The 13,145-nt window shown below is 36.0% G+C and overlaps 1 protein-coding gene across 6 annotated transcripts in view; it reads left to right on the top strand.

The window, feature by feature from the left end:
- ADAM32 (ADAM metallopeptidase domain 32) overlaps positions 1–13,145 on the top strand; it is a 174,062-nt gene that overhangs the window by 12,705 nt on the left and 148,212 nt on the right. For all 6 annotated transcript variants that reach the window (XR_006216642.1, XM_042983412.1, XM_007097061.3 and 3 more), the window contains 2 exons: positions 10,217–10,278; positions 12,663–12,738. Coding sequence is in view for 5 of the 6 variants with exons in the window: in XM_042983412.1 (XP_042839346.1) it covers positions 10,217–10,278; positions 12,663–12,738 (138 nt within the window). In the remaining variant the exon portion in view is untranslated. The remainder of the gene's footprint in view (positions 1–10,216; positions 10,279–12,662; positions 12,739–13,145) is intronic.

Below are 13,145 nucleotides of genomic sequence, written 5' to 3'. Positions count from 1 at the left end.
TACATTATGCTATGATCACAAGTGTAACTATCATCTTTCACCATACAACACTATTATAATATCATTGACTGTATTCTCTGTGCTGTACCTTTTATTTTCATGACTTACTCATTCCATATAAACAAAAGCCTGTATCTTCCGTTCCCCTTCAGGCATTTTGTCCATCCCTTCAACCCCCTTCCCTCTGGCAACCATCAGAGGTAGTTCTTTGTTTTTGCAGGTCTGATTCTCCTTTTTATTTGTTTATTCATTTGTTTTGTTTTTTAGATTCCTCATATGAGTGAAATCATATGATCTTTGTCTTTCTCAGTCTGATTTATTTCACTTAGCATAATGCCCTCAAGGTCCATCATGTTTTTACAAAAAGCAAGATTTCATCCTTATTTATTGTTGTGTAATATTCCATTGTGTGTGTGTGTGTGTGTGTGTGTGTGTGTGTGTGTGTGTGTATACCACATTTTCTTTACCTGTTCATTTATCAAAGGACACTTAAATTGCTTCCATATCTTGGCTATTGTAAAGTGCTACAGTAAATAGGGTACATACATCTTTTTGAATTCGGGGTATTCTATTCTATTCTATTCTATTCTATTCTATTCTATTCTATTCTATTCTATTCTTTCTTTGACTTTCTCTAACTGACTTACTTCACTTAGCTTTATACTTTCTAGATCTATTCATGTTGTTGCAAATGGCAAGATTTCATTCCTTGTTTATGGCTGAGTAATGTTCTGTTGTGTATACATATTACATCTTCTTTATCCATTCATCTATTGATGGGCCCTTGGGTTCATTCTATATTAAATAATGCTGCAATAATAATAATAATAATAATAATATGCATAGGGGTGCATATATCTTGTCATATTTGTGTTTTTATAGTCTTTTGGTAATTACCCAGTAGTGAAATTACTGTTTAATATGGTCATTCTAGTCCTTTTTTTTTTTTTAAATCTGATGATGTATTTTGATGTCAGTTTTAAAAATTTTTTTTTAATGTTTATTTATTTTTGAGACAGAGAGAGACAGAGCATGAATGGGGGAGGGTCAGAGAGAGAGAGGGAGACACAGAATCTGAAACAGGCTCCAGGCTCTGCGCTGTCAGCATAGAGCCTGACACGGGGCTTGAACTCACAGACCGCGAGATCACGACCTGAGCCAAAGTCGGATGCTCAACCAACTGGGCCACCCAGGCACCCCTGATGTCAGTTTTTTAAAATGTTTATTTATTTTTGAGAGAGAGGGGGGGGGACAGAGTGTGAGTGGGAGGGGCAGAGAGAGAGGGAGACACAGAATCTGAAGCAGGGTCCAGGCTGTGAGCTGTCAGCACAGAGCCTGACACAGGGCTCAAACCCACAAACCATGAGATCATGATCTGAGCTGAAGTTGGATGTGTAACTGACTGAGCCACCCAGGTGCCCCTGGTTGTTTCAGTCTTAATTTTTTGGAAGAGCCTCCAAACTGTTTTCCATAGTGGTTGTACAGTTTGTATTCCCACCAGCAGTGTACAAGGTTCCTTTTTTCTACCTTCTTGCCAACACTTGTTGTTTCTTGTGTTTTTTATTTTAGCTGTTCTGACTGATGTGAGGTGACATCCCATTGTGTCTTCGATTTGCACTTTCCTGATGATGAATGATGTTGAGCATCTTTTCATGTGACTGTTGTTCATCTGCATGTCTTCTTTGGAGAAATGTCTGTTCATGTTTACTGCCCATTTAAAAAAATTTAATTAATTTTTAAAATTTACATCCAAGTTAGTTAGCATATAGTGCAACAATGATTTCAGGAGTAGATTCCTTAATGCCCCCTACCCATTTAACCCATCCCCCCTCCCACAACCCCTCCAGCAGCCCTCTGTTTGTTCTCCATATTTAAGAGTCTCTTATGTTTTTGTCCCCCTCCCTGTTTTTATATTATTTTTGCTTCCCTTCCTTTATATTCCTCTGTTTTGTATCGTAAAGTCCTCGTATGAGTGAAGTCATATGATATGTCTTTCTCTGACTAATTTCGCTTAGCATAATACCCTCTAGTTCCATCCACGTAGTTGTGAATGGCAAATTTTCATTCTTTTTGAATATAGTTCCAGTAGTTTAATTTTGCTTTTGTTTCCCTTGCCAGAGGAGACATATCTAAAAAAAAAAATGTTTCTACAGCTGATTTCAAAGAGATTAGTGCCTATAAATACAGGCACTTCCAGAAGTGCCTATATTTATAAACTTCTTCCAGAAGTTTTATGGCTTCAAGTCTCACTTAGGTCTTGAATCCATTTTGAGTTTATTTTTGTGTCTAGTGTAAGATAGTGGTCCAGTCCCATTCTTTTGCATATAATTGTCCAGTTTTCACAACACCATTTGTTGAAGAGGCTGTCTTTTCTGCATTGCATGTGCTTTTCTGCTTTGTTGAAGATTAGTTGACCATATAGTTGTGGGTCAATTTCTGGGTTTTCTATTCTGTTCCTGTTATCTATGTGTCTGTTTTTGTGCCAGTATCATACTGTCTTGATGACTCCAGCTTTGCTTTTCTTTTGCAGGATTGCTTTGGCTATTCAGGGTCTTTTGTGGTTCCATACAAATTTTAGGATTGTTTGTTCTAGATCTGTGAAAAATGCTGGTGGTATTTTGATAGGGGTTACATTAAAAATGTGGAATGCGTTGGGTAGTATAGACATTTTAACAATATTTGCTCTCCCAATCCATGAACATTGAACATTTTTCCATTTCTTTGTGTCTTCTTCAGTGTGCTTCATAAGTGTTCTATAGTTTTCAGAGTATGGATCTTTCACATCTTTGGTTAGGTTTATTCCTAGGTACCTAATTGTTTTTTGGTGCAGTTGTAAATGGGATCGATTCCTTGATTTCTCTTTCTGCTGCTTCATTATTGGTGTATAGAAATGCAACCAATTTCTGTACATTGATTTTATATCCTGAGACTTTGCTGAATTCATGTATTAGGTCTAGCAATTTTTTGGTGTTTTTGTTTTGGATTTTCTACATAGAGTATCACATTCTCTGCAAATAGTGAAAGTTTGACTTTTTTCCTTGCCAATTTGGATGCCTTTTATTTCTTTTTGTTGTCTGATTGCTGAGGCTAAGGCTTCCAGTACTATGTTAAATAGTAATGGTGCGAATGGACATCCCTATCTAATTCCTGACCATTTAATTAAAGTTCTGTTTTTCTCCATTGAGGATGATATTAGCTGTGGGTCTTTCATATATGGCCTTCATGATGTTGAGGTATGTTCTGTGTATCCCTACTTTGTTGAGGGTTTTTTTTTTAAATCAAGAATGGATGCTGTGTTTTGTCAAAGGCTTTTTATATGTCTATTGAGAGGACCATATGGTTTTATCCTTTCTTTTATTTATGTGGTGTATGTTGATTAATTTGCAATTGAATCACCGTTGCAGCCCAGGAATAAATAAATCCTACTTGATCATGGTGAATAATTCTTTTAATGTACTGTTGAATTCGATTTGCTAGTATCTTGGTGAGAATTTTTCCATCCATGTTCAGCAGGGATATTGGCCTGATATTCTTATTTTTAGTAGGTTCTTTGTCTGGTTTTGGAATCGAGGTAATGCTAACCTCCTAGAATGAGTTTGGAAGATTTCCTTCCATTTGTATTTTTGAAACAGTTTGAGAAGAATAGGTATTAACTCTTCTTTAAATGTCTGGTAGAATTCCTTTGGGAAGCCATCTGGCCCTGGACTTTTGTTTGTTGGGAGATTTTTGATTTCTGATTCATTTTCTTTGCTGGTTATGGGTCTGTTCAAATTTCCTGTTTCTTCGGGTTTCAATTTTGGTAGTTTGTATGTTTCTAGGAATTTGTCTATTTCTTCCAGATTGCTCAATTTTTGGCATATAATTTTTCATAACATTCTTTTATTATTGTTTGTATTTTTGTAGTGTTTGTTGTGATCTCTCCTCTTTCATTCATTATTTTATTTATTTGGGTACTTTCTCTTTTCTTTTTGATAAATCTGGCTAGAAGTTTATCAGTTTTATTCTTCAAAGAACCAGTTCTTGTTTTGTTGATCTGTTCTACTGTTTGTTTGTTTCTATGGTGTTTATTTCTCTAGTCTTTATTATTTCCCATCTTCTACTGGCTTTGTCTTTATTTGCTGTTCCTTTTCTAGCTGCTTTAGATGTAAGGTTAGGTTGGGTATTTGAGACATTTCTTGCTTCTTGAGGTATGCCTGTATTGCAATATACTTACCTTGTAGGACCGCCTTTTGCATCCCAGTGGTTCTGGTCTGTCATGTTTTCATTTTCATTGGGTTCCATATATTTTTAAATTTCTTCTTTAATTTCATGGTTAGCCCATTCATTCTTTAGTAGAATGTTCTTTAAACTCCATATACTTGTGGTCTTTCCAAATTTTTTCTTGTGGCTGATCTTATAGTGTTGGCGTCTGAAAATATGCATGGTATGATCTCAATATTTTTATACTTGTTGAGTCCTGATATGTGACCTAGTATGTGATATACTCTGGAGAATATTCCATGTGCACTTTAAAAATGTGTATACTGCTCTAGAATGATATGTTCTGAATATAACTATTAAGTCCATCTGGTCCAGTGTGTCATTCAAAGTCATTGTTTCTTTGTTGAGTTTTGGTTAGATGATCTATTGTTGTAAGTGGCATGTTAAAGTCCCCTACTCTTATTGTATTATTTTCAGTGAATTTCTTTATGTTTGTTATTAATTGATTATTATATTTGCATACATGCAAGTTGGGAGGCATAAATGTTTACAGTTGTTGCATATTCTTGTTGGATAGACCCCTTAATTATGATATAGTGCCCTTCTTCATCCCTTGTTGCAGCCTGGTTTAAAATCTACTTTGTCAGATATAAGTATTTTTACTCTGGCTTTCTTTTGACATCCATTAGCATGATAGATGGTTCTCCATCCTGTCAGTTTCAATCTGCAAGTCTCTTTAGGTCTAAAATGATTTATGCTCTTATAGACAGTATATAGATGGGTCTTTCCTGTTTATCCATTCTGATACCCTGTATATTTTGATTCAGACATTTAGTCCACTTACATTCAGAGTGACTATTGAAAAATATGAATTTATTGCCATTGTGTTACCTGTTAAGTTGTTTCTTTACAGTTGTTTCTGATGTTCTCTGTTTCTTTCTAGTCTTTGTTGCTTTTGATTTCTTTCCCACTCAAAGAGTCCCCTATAATATTTCTTATAGGGCTAGTTTAGTGGTCATGAACTCTTAGGTTTTATTTGTCTGGGGAACTCTTTATCTTTCTTTCTGTTCTGAATGACAGCCTTTTTGGATAAAGCATTCTTGGCTACATATTTATTTTTTCCATTCAGCACATTGAATATATTATGCCACTCACTTCTAGCCTGCAAAGTTTCTGTGGAGAGATCTGCTGTGAACCCGATTTTGATTTGTCTTCCCTTGTAAGTTAAGGATTTTTTTCTCTTGCTGCTTTCAGGATTATTTCCTTTCCTGTGTATAGTCTAAATTTTACTGCAGTATGTATTGGTGTTGTCTATGGCTTTTGTTGATTTTGATGGGCATTCTCTGTGCCTCTTTTATTTCAATGTCTGTTTCCTTTTCCAAATTAAGGAAGTTTTCAGTTATAATTTGCTCAAATAAACCTTCTGCCCCCTTTCCCCTCTCTTCTTCTGAGACTCCTATTATATGAATGTTATTATGCTCAGGAAGTTGTTGAGTTCCCTAAGTCTACATTCGTGATCCAATATTTTTCTTTCCCTCTTCCTTTCAGCTTTATTATTTTCCATAATTTTATCTTCTGTGTCACTTATTCATTCCTCTGCTTCTTCCATCCTTGTTGCCAATACATCTAGTCAGTTTTGCATCTCAGTTATATAATTTTTTATTTTGGCTTGATTAGTTTTTAGGGCTTTTATCTCTGTGGTAAAGGTCTCTCTGGTTTCTTCTATGCTTTTCTCAAGCCCAGCTATTCTCCTTATGATTGTTGTTTTAAATTCTGGTTCAAGCATATTACTTCCATCTGTTTTGATTAGATCCCTGGCCATGACCTCCTCCAGTTCTTTCTTTTGGGATAAATTCTGCCTCCTTGGCATTTTGCCTAGACCTCTGTCAACTGTATGTTAGGAAACCCTGTTATATTGCTGCTCCTGATAATAATGACTGTATTAAGTAGAGGTCATATACTGTCCAGGGCCTGGCTCTTCAAGAAGTTGTTTTGGTGTATGCTTTGTGCACTCTGCTGTTGTGATTTGGCTACCCTTTCTCTCAGATCAGTCCTCTGGAGAGTTTCTCCTTGCTTGCAGTGTGGATTGTTTGGATCTTGTCCAGTGTGTGGCACATTGTAAGTAGGTATATTTTAACTGCTTGTTAGAAAAGGCTAGATTCTATTTCCCCTAGAGCTGAAGCCTTGCTGCACTCTATGATCAGTGGAATTGGTGTGGCTGGGGAGTTTGTGCTGGTCTTCTGGTGGAGTGGCCTACTGCACTGGTCCTCAGCATCACTTGCCCTAGTAAAGATGCACCTGGAGGGCACAGTGGGGTGGGACTTTGTGTAAATGGCTTGAGCCTCCACTTGGGATACTGTGTTGCTCACTGAAGTCTGCCCATGCTAATGTGGGGGTGGTGTGGGGTGGAAATGTTATATTGTTCTCTCATCCTTGGAGAGAGGAGTTTGCACTCCGTTTTTAACAGCTGCTGTTCAGGAAGCCCTCATAGAAGAGCGAACAATCTCCCCTCTTTCTCTCTCCTTCTATTCTGAATATTGTGTCCCGGGCTTCTATCAGAACCCTGCCTTCACCCTTCTGTTTCTGAGCCATCTGTCTGCCTGATAGATCAGTGTTCCTGTGTTTTATCTCAAGTGCTCAGCTAGGTTTCAAAACTCTAAATTTTAGGAATCCTGTGCAGCAGTCTAGACCCACTCTGATCCTCTGGGGGAAGATCTTGTCACACTGTGGCTGGTGCTGGTTTGTCTGGAAAAGCAGTCCCATAACCACACGGGGTTAGGAGTTTATGGTAAAGCACAGCCAAAGCTAACTGGCTTCCAGTTAGCTGCCTTCAATTGGTGCCTCTGCAGCTATGTATGCTAGTTAATGGGGCTACTCAGTGGCCTTCTCTTTTGTCCCTTGAGAGGCAGTGCCATGTCTCTCAAATGCACTCCAAGAAGTGGAACTCTTTCTCCTATGCAACCCAGGGGATCCTCAGACCATGCTGTCCACTCCTGGGCCTCTGTCCTCTTTCCCCACAGGAGCACCCCAAGCCACCAGGTATGATCCCAGCGATGGTGTGGACTTCTAAAACTTTAGACTTTGAGCTCCACTTCTTGTAAAAACTTGAAATAATCAGCTCTTGTCCTTTTCCTAGTCAATGTCTTTGGAGAAGAGTTTTTCTTTTACAGTCCCCTGCCTGCTGCTTACTCTCCTTTTCTGTCTTGTCTCTCTTTCTCCTTTGTTCATGATCAAGGCTCCCTCTCCTCCACAGCACAATTCTTTTCTCCCCCTAATCAGTTCTCCACAGCTTCCACCTTCCATGATGTGGCTGTTTTTCTCCCTCTGAGATATGCAGTTTATTCTCTCAGTCTTCCTATCGATTTCTTGGATGTTAGGAATTATTTGTTATGTATTTGGCTATGTTACAAGGAGGAGGCAAGCATAGAGTGCCCCTACTACTCCACCATCTTAACTCTTCCCCTTCAAAATAATTATTGATAGGTATGTAATTATTGTAATTTGTTACTTGTTTTATAGTTTTTTTTGTAGTTCTTCTCTGTTCTGTTCTTCTCTTGCACTCTCTTCTCTTTTTGATGGCTGTTTTTAGTGAAATGCTTGGATCTCTTTCTCTTTATTTTTTGCATATATATTACAGGTTTTTGATTTGTCCTGTCCATTAGGTTCATATATAACATCCTGTGTTTATATCTGTTCTGTATTAAGTTGATGGTCACTTAAGTTTGAACATGTTATGAATGCATTGATTTTTCATTCCTTTCCCTCACATTTTAGGTATATGATGTCATACTTTACATATTTTTATTTTGTGAATCTTTTGACTGATTTACTGCTTTAATCTACCTATTGGTTTTATAAGTGATTGATCTTCTACTTTTATTATGTTTATATGTACCTGTGAGTTTTTTTCTTTTCCTTACCCTTACTTATGGTCTTTCTTTTCCAGTGAAAGTATCTCCTTTAACATTTCTTTTAAAGCTGTTTTAGTGGTGATTAATTCCTTTAACATCTGTTCATTTGGGAAACTCTTTGTCTCTCCTTCTATTCTGAATATCCTTTCTGGATAGAATATTTTTGGCTGCCAATTTTTTTCCTTTCAACTTTGAATATATCATGCCAATCCCTTTTGATCTGGAAAGTCTCTTCTGATAAATCAGCTGGTAGCCTTATGGGGTTTGTTTTGTATATAACTGTTTTCTTTTCTCTTACTGCTTTCAAAATTCTCTATTATTTCTTTCTGCTGTTTTAATTATTATTTGGCATGGACCCCTTTGGGTTGATTTTGTTGGGGGCACTCTGTGCCTCCTGGATCTGGATTTCTGTTTCCTTCCCCAGATTAGTGAAGTTTTCATTTATTATTCTTTTGAATAAATTTTCTTCCCTCTTCTCTCTCTCCTCCTTCTGGATTCTTATAATGTTCATGTTACTACATTTATTGGTATTGCTGAGATTTCTTAACCTATTCTCATTTTTATTGTTCTTTTACTTTTTGCTCTTTAGTTACTTTCCATTACTTTGTCATCCAGCTCACTGGTTTGTTCTTCTCCTTCTTCTAGTCTAAGATTTATTCCCTTTAGTGTATTTTAGTTTCTGTTATTGAGGTCTTTATCCCAGATTGGTTCTTTTAATATTTTCTGTCCCAGATCTTCTTAAATCCAGTGAGTGTCTTTATGACCATTACTCTGAATTCTCTATCATGCATATTGCTCATTTCCATTTCATTTAGCTCTTTTTCTGTGGTTTTGTTTTGTTTCATTTTATTTTTTTCATTTGGGACATGTTCTGCTATCTTCTAATTTTGTCTAACTCTCTGTGTCTGTTTCTATGTGTTAGGAATGTCAGCTGTGTCTCCTGCTCTTGAAAATAGTGGCTTTATGAAGAAGAGATCCTGTAGTGCCCTGAAGTATAATGTCCCCTATTTACCAGATCCTGGTGTTTCAGGAATGTTATCTATATGTGTTGCATGTGCCCTAATGTTGTGGTTGAGATGTGTTTACCTTTAGTCCAGTTGTCTATAATGGCTCTCTTTGCCATTCGTGTGCAGTGTTTGCTCCCTGTGTTGTTAAGGAGCCAGTCTGGGACTGCATTGGACTTGAACAGAGTCAGAGCATATGTTTGCCAGAACTACAGTCAGCCTACTGCAGAGCACTCTCCCTGTGTTGTCCCCTGAGAAGCTTTCATTGATGGGCAGGACCTGCAGTCAGACCAGATGTCTACCCCCAGTCTGACTTTGGGGTTACAGTGATCCCAAGCTATCATGCTCTCTCTGTGCTGCCCTTCGTGAATTTTTTGTGGGTGGGCAGGGCTGGCAGTCACAGACCCTGGGAGGCTTATCTTTTTCTATATTCTGATATTTGTGTCTTTTTGGTTTTTAAATGCTTTAAGGTTTTTTTTGGTTTTTTGCTTTTTTTTTGTTTTTTTTTTCAGTGATGCTCAAACTCTTGCTTTTTACATGTTCTCTTTGGCTGGATTAAATCTCATCACTCAGGTGCAGCAACTTACTGATATTACAACTTACTGTTTGTTATTTATGTTTTAACTTGGGAATGGTAGTGATAGAGTCAAAAACAATACCAAATTTCAAGAATTTTTTATTTGGAAAAAATAGAAAACAGACAATACATTTTAAGAAAACAGTTAAAATAAATATCTTTTGTGCCTAATGGAATAAGCTTCACTGTTACAGGATACCTTATTATCCCAATGATGTCCCCTAAATAGATATTACAGCATAACACATAGTCTCTAATTTCAGAAGACCTTAAACTTCAGTTAAATATAGATTTCTAATCCTATATAAATCCTTAGGTTGGACTTAGTTTTGTGGAAATAGTAAGAATGGATTATATAATAAGTATATGTTATAATTTTTGATATATTGTTGCAGATTTTAAATCATATCTATCACAGACATTTTAATTAAGACATTTTAGGGATTGTTTGGAGGAATGCATTGATGTAAAATTTTTGTTTTGCTTCTGTCACATTGATCAGCTTAGTTTTCTGGGTTCTCTAGGAATGGATATCATATATTATTACAATAGACCAGAAGCTATACACTATACATCTTAAGCAAAGGTAATTTTTTATTCTTTAGTTTTGTATTTCATTTTATTGATATGAATTTATTTACTTATAATAAAAATAGTGTTAAAAATAATTAATGTAGTTGTTATTAAACCTTTTAGTTGTCTCAGATGAGCAGATGCTCTCCTGTGAATTAATTAAATTTTTGTTCCTAATGCCTTAAGTAGTCTTTTGTGAATAGTGGGGAGGAACAGAAAAAAATAGGGACTCACCTCCTGAAGATTAATTTATATGATCTTATGTTGTTGGCAGACCCAGAAGGACCTATATAATCAGGGCAGGCTATTGCAATAAGAAGTAAGTCTGTAACTGATTGTATCAGTTAGAGTTTGATGAGGGAGGCAGGCCTACCAATAGGGATATGGAATAAGGAATTTAATATGGAAATTAGATTATATGCTTGTGCAAGCTGGTGTATAGTTTATGGAAAATAGTACTACTTATGTACCATCCTTTAGGGAGTTGAGAAAATAATTGAAATAACTTTCTGTGGGGTTTAATTCTTTCATGGAAAACAAGTTGAGAAAAATTGACTTGGAATTAATTTGTGACCTTCAATAGGATAGTTTCAGTTAAATTTTGGTTATAGAACTAGGCTACATAGTATGAAGGAGAGATGAATTGTGAGAAATGTAAAGTAGTAAGTGTAAATAACTTTTTCAAAAATGTTTGGCAGAAAAAGAAGAAAGAGGCTCAGATGAATGCTTTTTAAGAAACAAGAAACATAGTTTTTTTTTGCCTGAAGGGAAGTTTCTTAGAGACAGGTGTATAAACAAATGATTCCTTATGTAAAATGCTGAAGAATAGCATTGAGTCAAAGAACAGTTAACCTACTCCTTTAGACAGAACGGAAGAATATGATAAATGACAACTCAAAGATCTTCTCAGGTATATAAGAGGGAAAGTGAAAGAACTCAAATTGCATTTGAACATCTTATCAGGACTATAAACAGTGGTAAGCATTATAGGAACTGGAGTTTAGGAGATGGATAGAGCATGTGTGTATTGTTTGGGAAGTTATTTGCATAATGATTATGACAGCATAATGACAATTAGAAAGTTCTTGCAAATAACTTATATGAGAAATAATGAAAAGCAGAGCTATGTCTGTAGAGGTAGGGCTTTTTTTTTTTTCTGAGATATACTGAGGTGGCAGGAAAAATATTAGCTAACATTGGATATAGTGATAGTAGAGATTTGGTTTGGCAGTGAAGGAGAAGGGGAACAGATCTGAGTCACGGGCAATAAGGGCTCAGTTTTGGAAAAGTTACATATAAAGTGCTTGCGGGATATTCCAGAAGTGTCCATTTGGCAGTTAGATTTAATTTAGAATGTGAGTATGAATTTCAAAGCCATCTATTTTATGTGGATATAAATGAAGCACCAGAAATGAACAAGATAAATGTGTAAAGATGGGGTGAATATTAAAGGTGAGAAGGAAAAACAACCCAGAATTGAATACCATGGAAGAAGCAAGGATCTAGATAAAGGGACTCATAAAAGTATATAGAAAGATATTTGGGAAGCCAGGTGGAAATGGTATGATTAGAATTGAAGAGTAGATAGTTTAAAGAAGGGAAGTGTGGTCAACAGTATGTGTATGTCAGACTACTTTTACTTGACTTTAAACTGCCTTTTAGATTTGACAACTAGAGGGTCATTAGTAACCTATATGAGATCACTTTTAGTAGAGGATTCCCAACTAGCTAGTGTGGGTGGTCTGCTTATGTTACATTGAATTGAAGAGTGACCATGAGGTGAGGAAGCATACCTAAAATAGGATAAGTATAGACAATGATACCAGAGAATGTTGAACTTCTGGTTTTAGTATCTATGTTTAGATTAATACGGCTTCTACTTTATTATGTGGGTAATATATATGCGTGGTAGTAAAATTTAGAAAGAAAGAAAGAATGGAAAATTCTCATAATCCTATATCTAGTTCATATCTTTGTAAATTTTACCGTGCCTTTTCTCTCATCTTGTAGTCCCTTCTTATTTTCTTTAAGGGAGTTCATTAAAATAGAAAAATTATTTTGAGTGCATATTGCTTTGACTATAAATTACATACATGTCAAAAGAAAATACTACCTTTATCGTGTTTGCAGACTTACTATAAAGGCCCTGATAATAAATATACCAGGCTTTGAGGATCATACTACTTCTATGAAAATGTATCAACTCTGCTGTTGTAGCTTGAAAGCAGCCATGGACCATACATAAATTAATGGGTGTGGCTGTGTTCCTATAAGACTTTATTTACAAAGACAGAGTAGGTCAGATTTGGCCTGGGGGTATTACTTTACTTTGCTGAGCACTGCTTTATATGCTTCAGAAAGAATAACTTTTAATATTCTCTCATTTTTTGAATTCAGGATTTTTTTAGCACATAATTTTATGGTTTATGTGTATAATCAAGGATTTGTGAATTCATATCCTTCAGATGCTCAGGTAAGATTTAAGTTCTATATTTTACAGATTTATAAAATCTTTTTTAATGTTTTAAAAAATTTATTTATTTATTTATTTATTTATTTATTTATTTATTTATTTATATGAGAGAGAGAGAGAGAGAGAGAGAGAGAGAGAGAGAGAGAGAGAGTGAGCAGGGAAGGGGCAGAGAGAGAGAGGGAGACAGAGAATTCTGTGCCATTAGCACAGAGCCTGATGCTGAGCTCAAACTCACAAACATTGAGATCATGACCTGAACCTAAATCGAGTCAGACGCTTAACTGACTGAACCACCCAGGTGTCCCTAAAATCTTTTTTACATTGAATGTATGTTTTCCTAATACAGAACACTATTCATAGGTGATATAGTTAAGAATCCATTTATTGCCTCATTTCCCTCACTATTA

Source organism: Panthera tigris, chromosome B1, assembly GCF_018350195.1.
Source record: "Panthera tigris isolate Pti1 chromosome B1, P.tigris_Pti1_mat1.1, whole genome shotgun sequence".
Lineage (NCBI taxonomy): Eukaryota > Metazoa > Chordata > Mammalia > Carnivora > Felidae > Panthera > Panthera tigris.
Note: the sequence above shows the minus strand (reverse complement) of the source record. Positions and strands in the feature narration are given on the sequence as shown.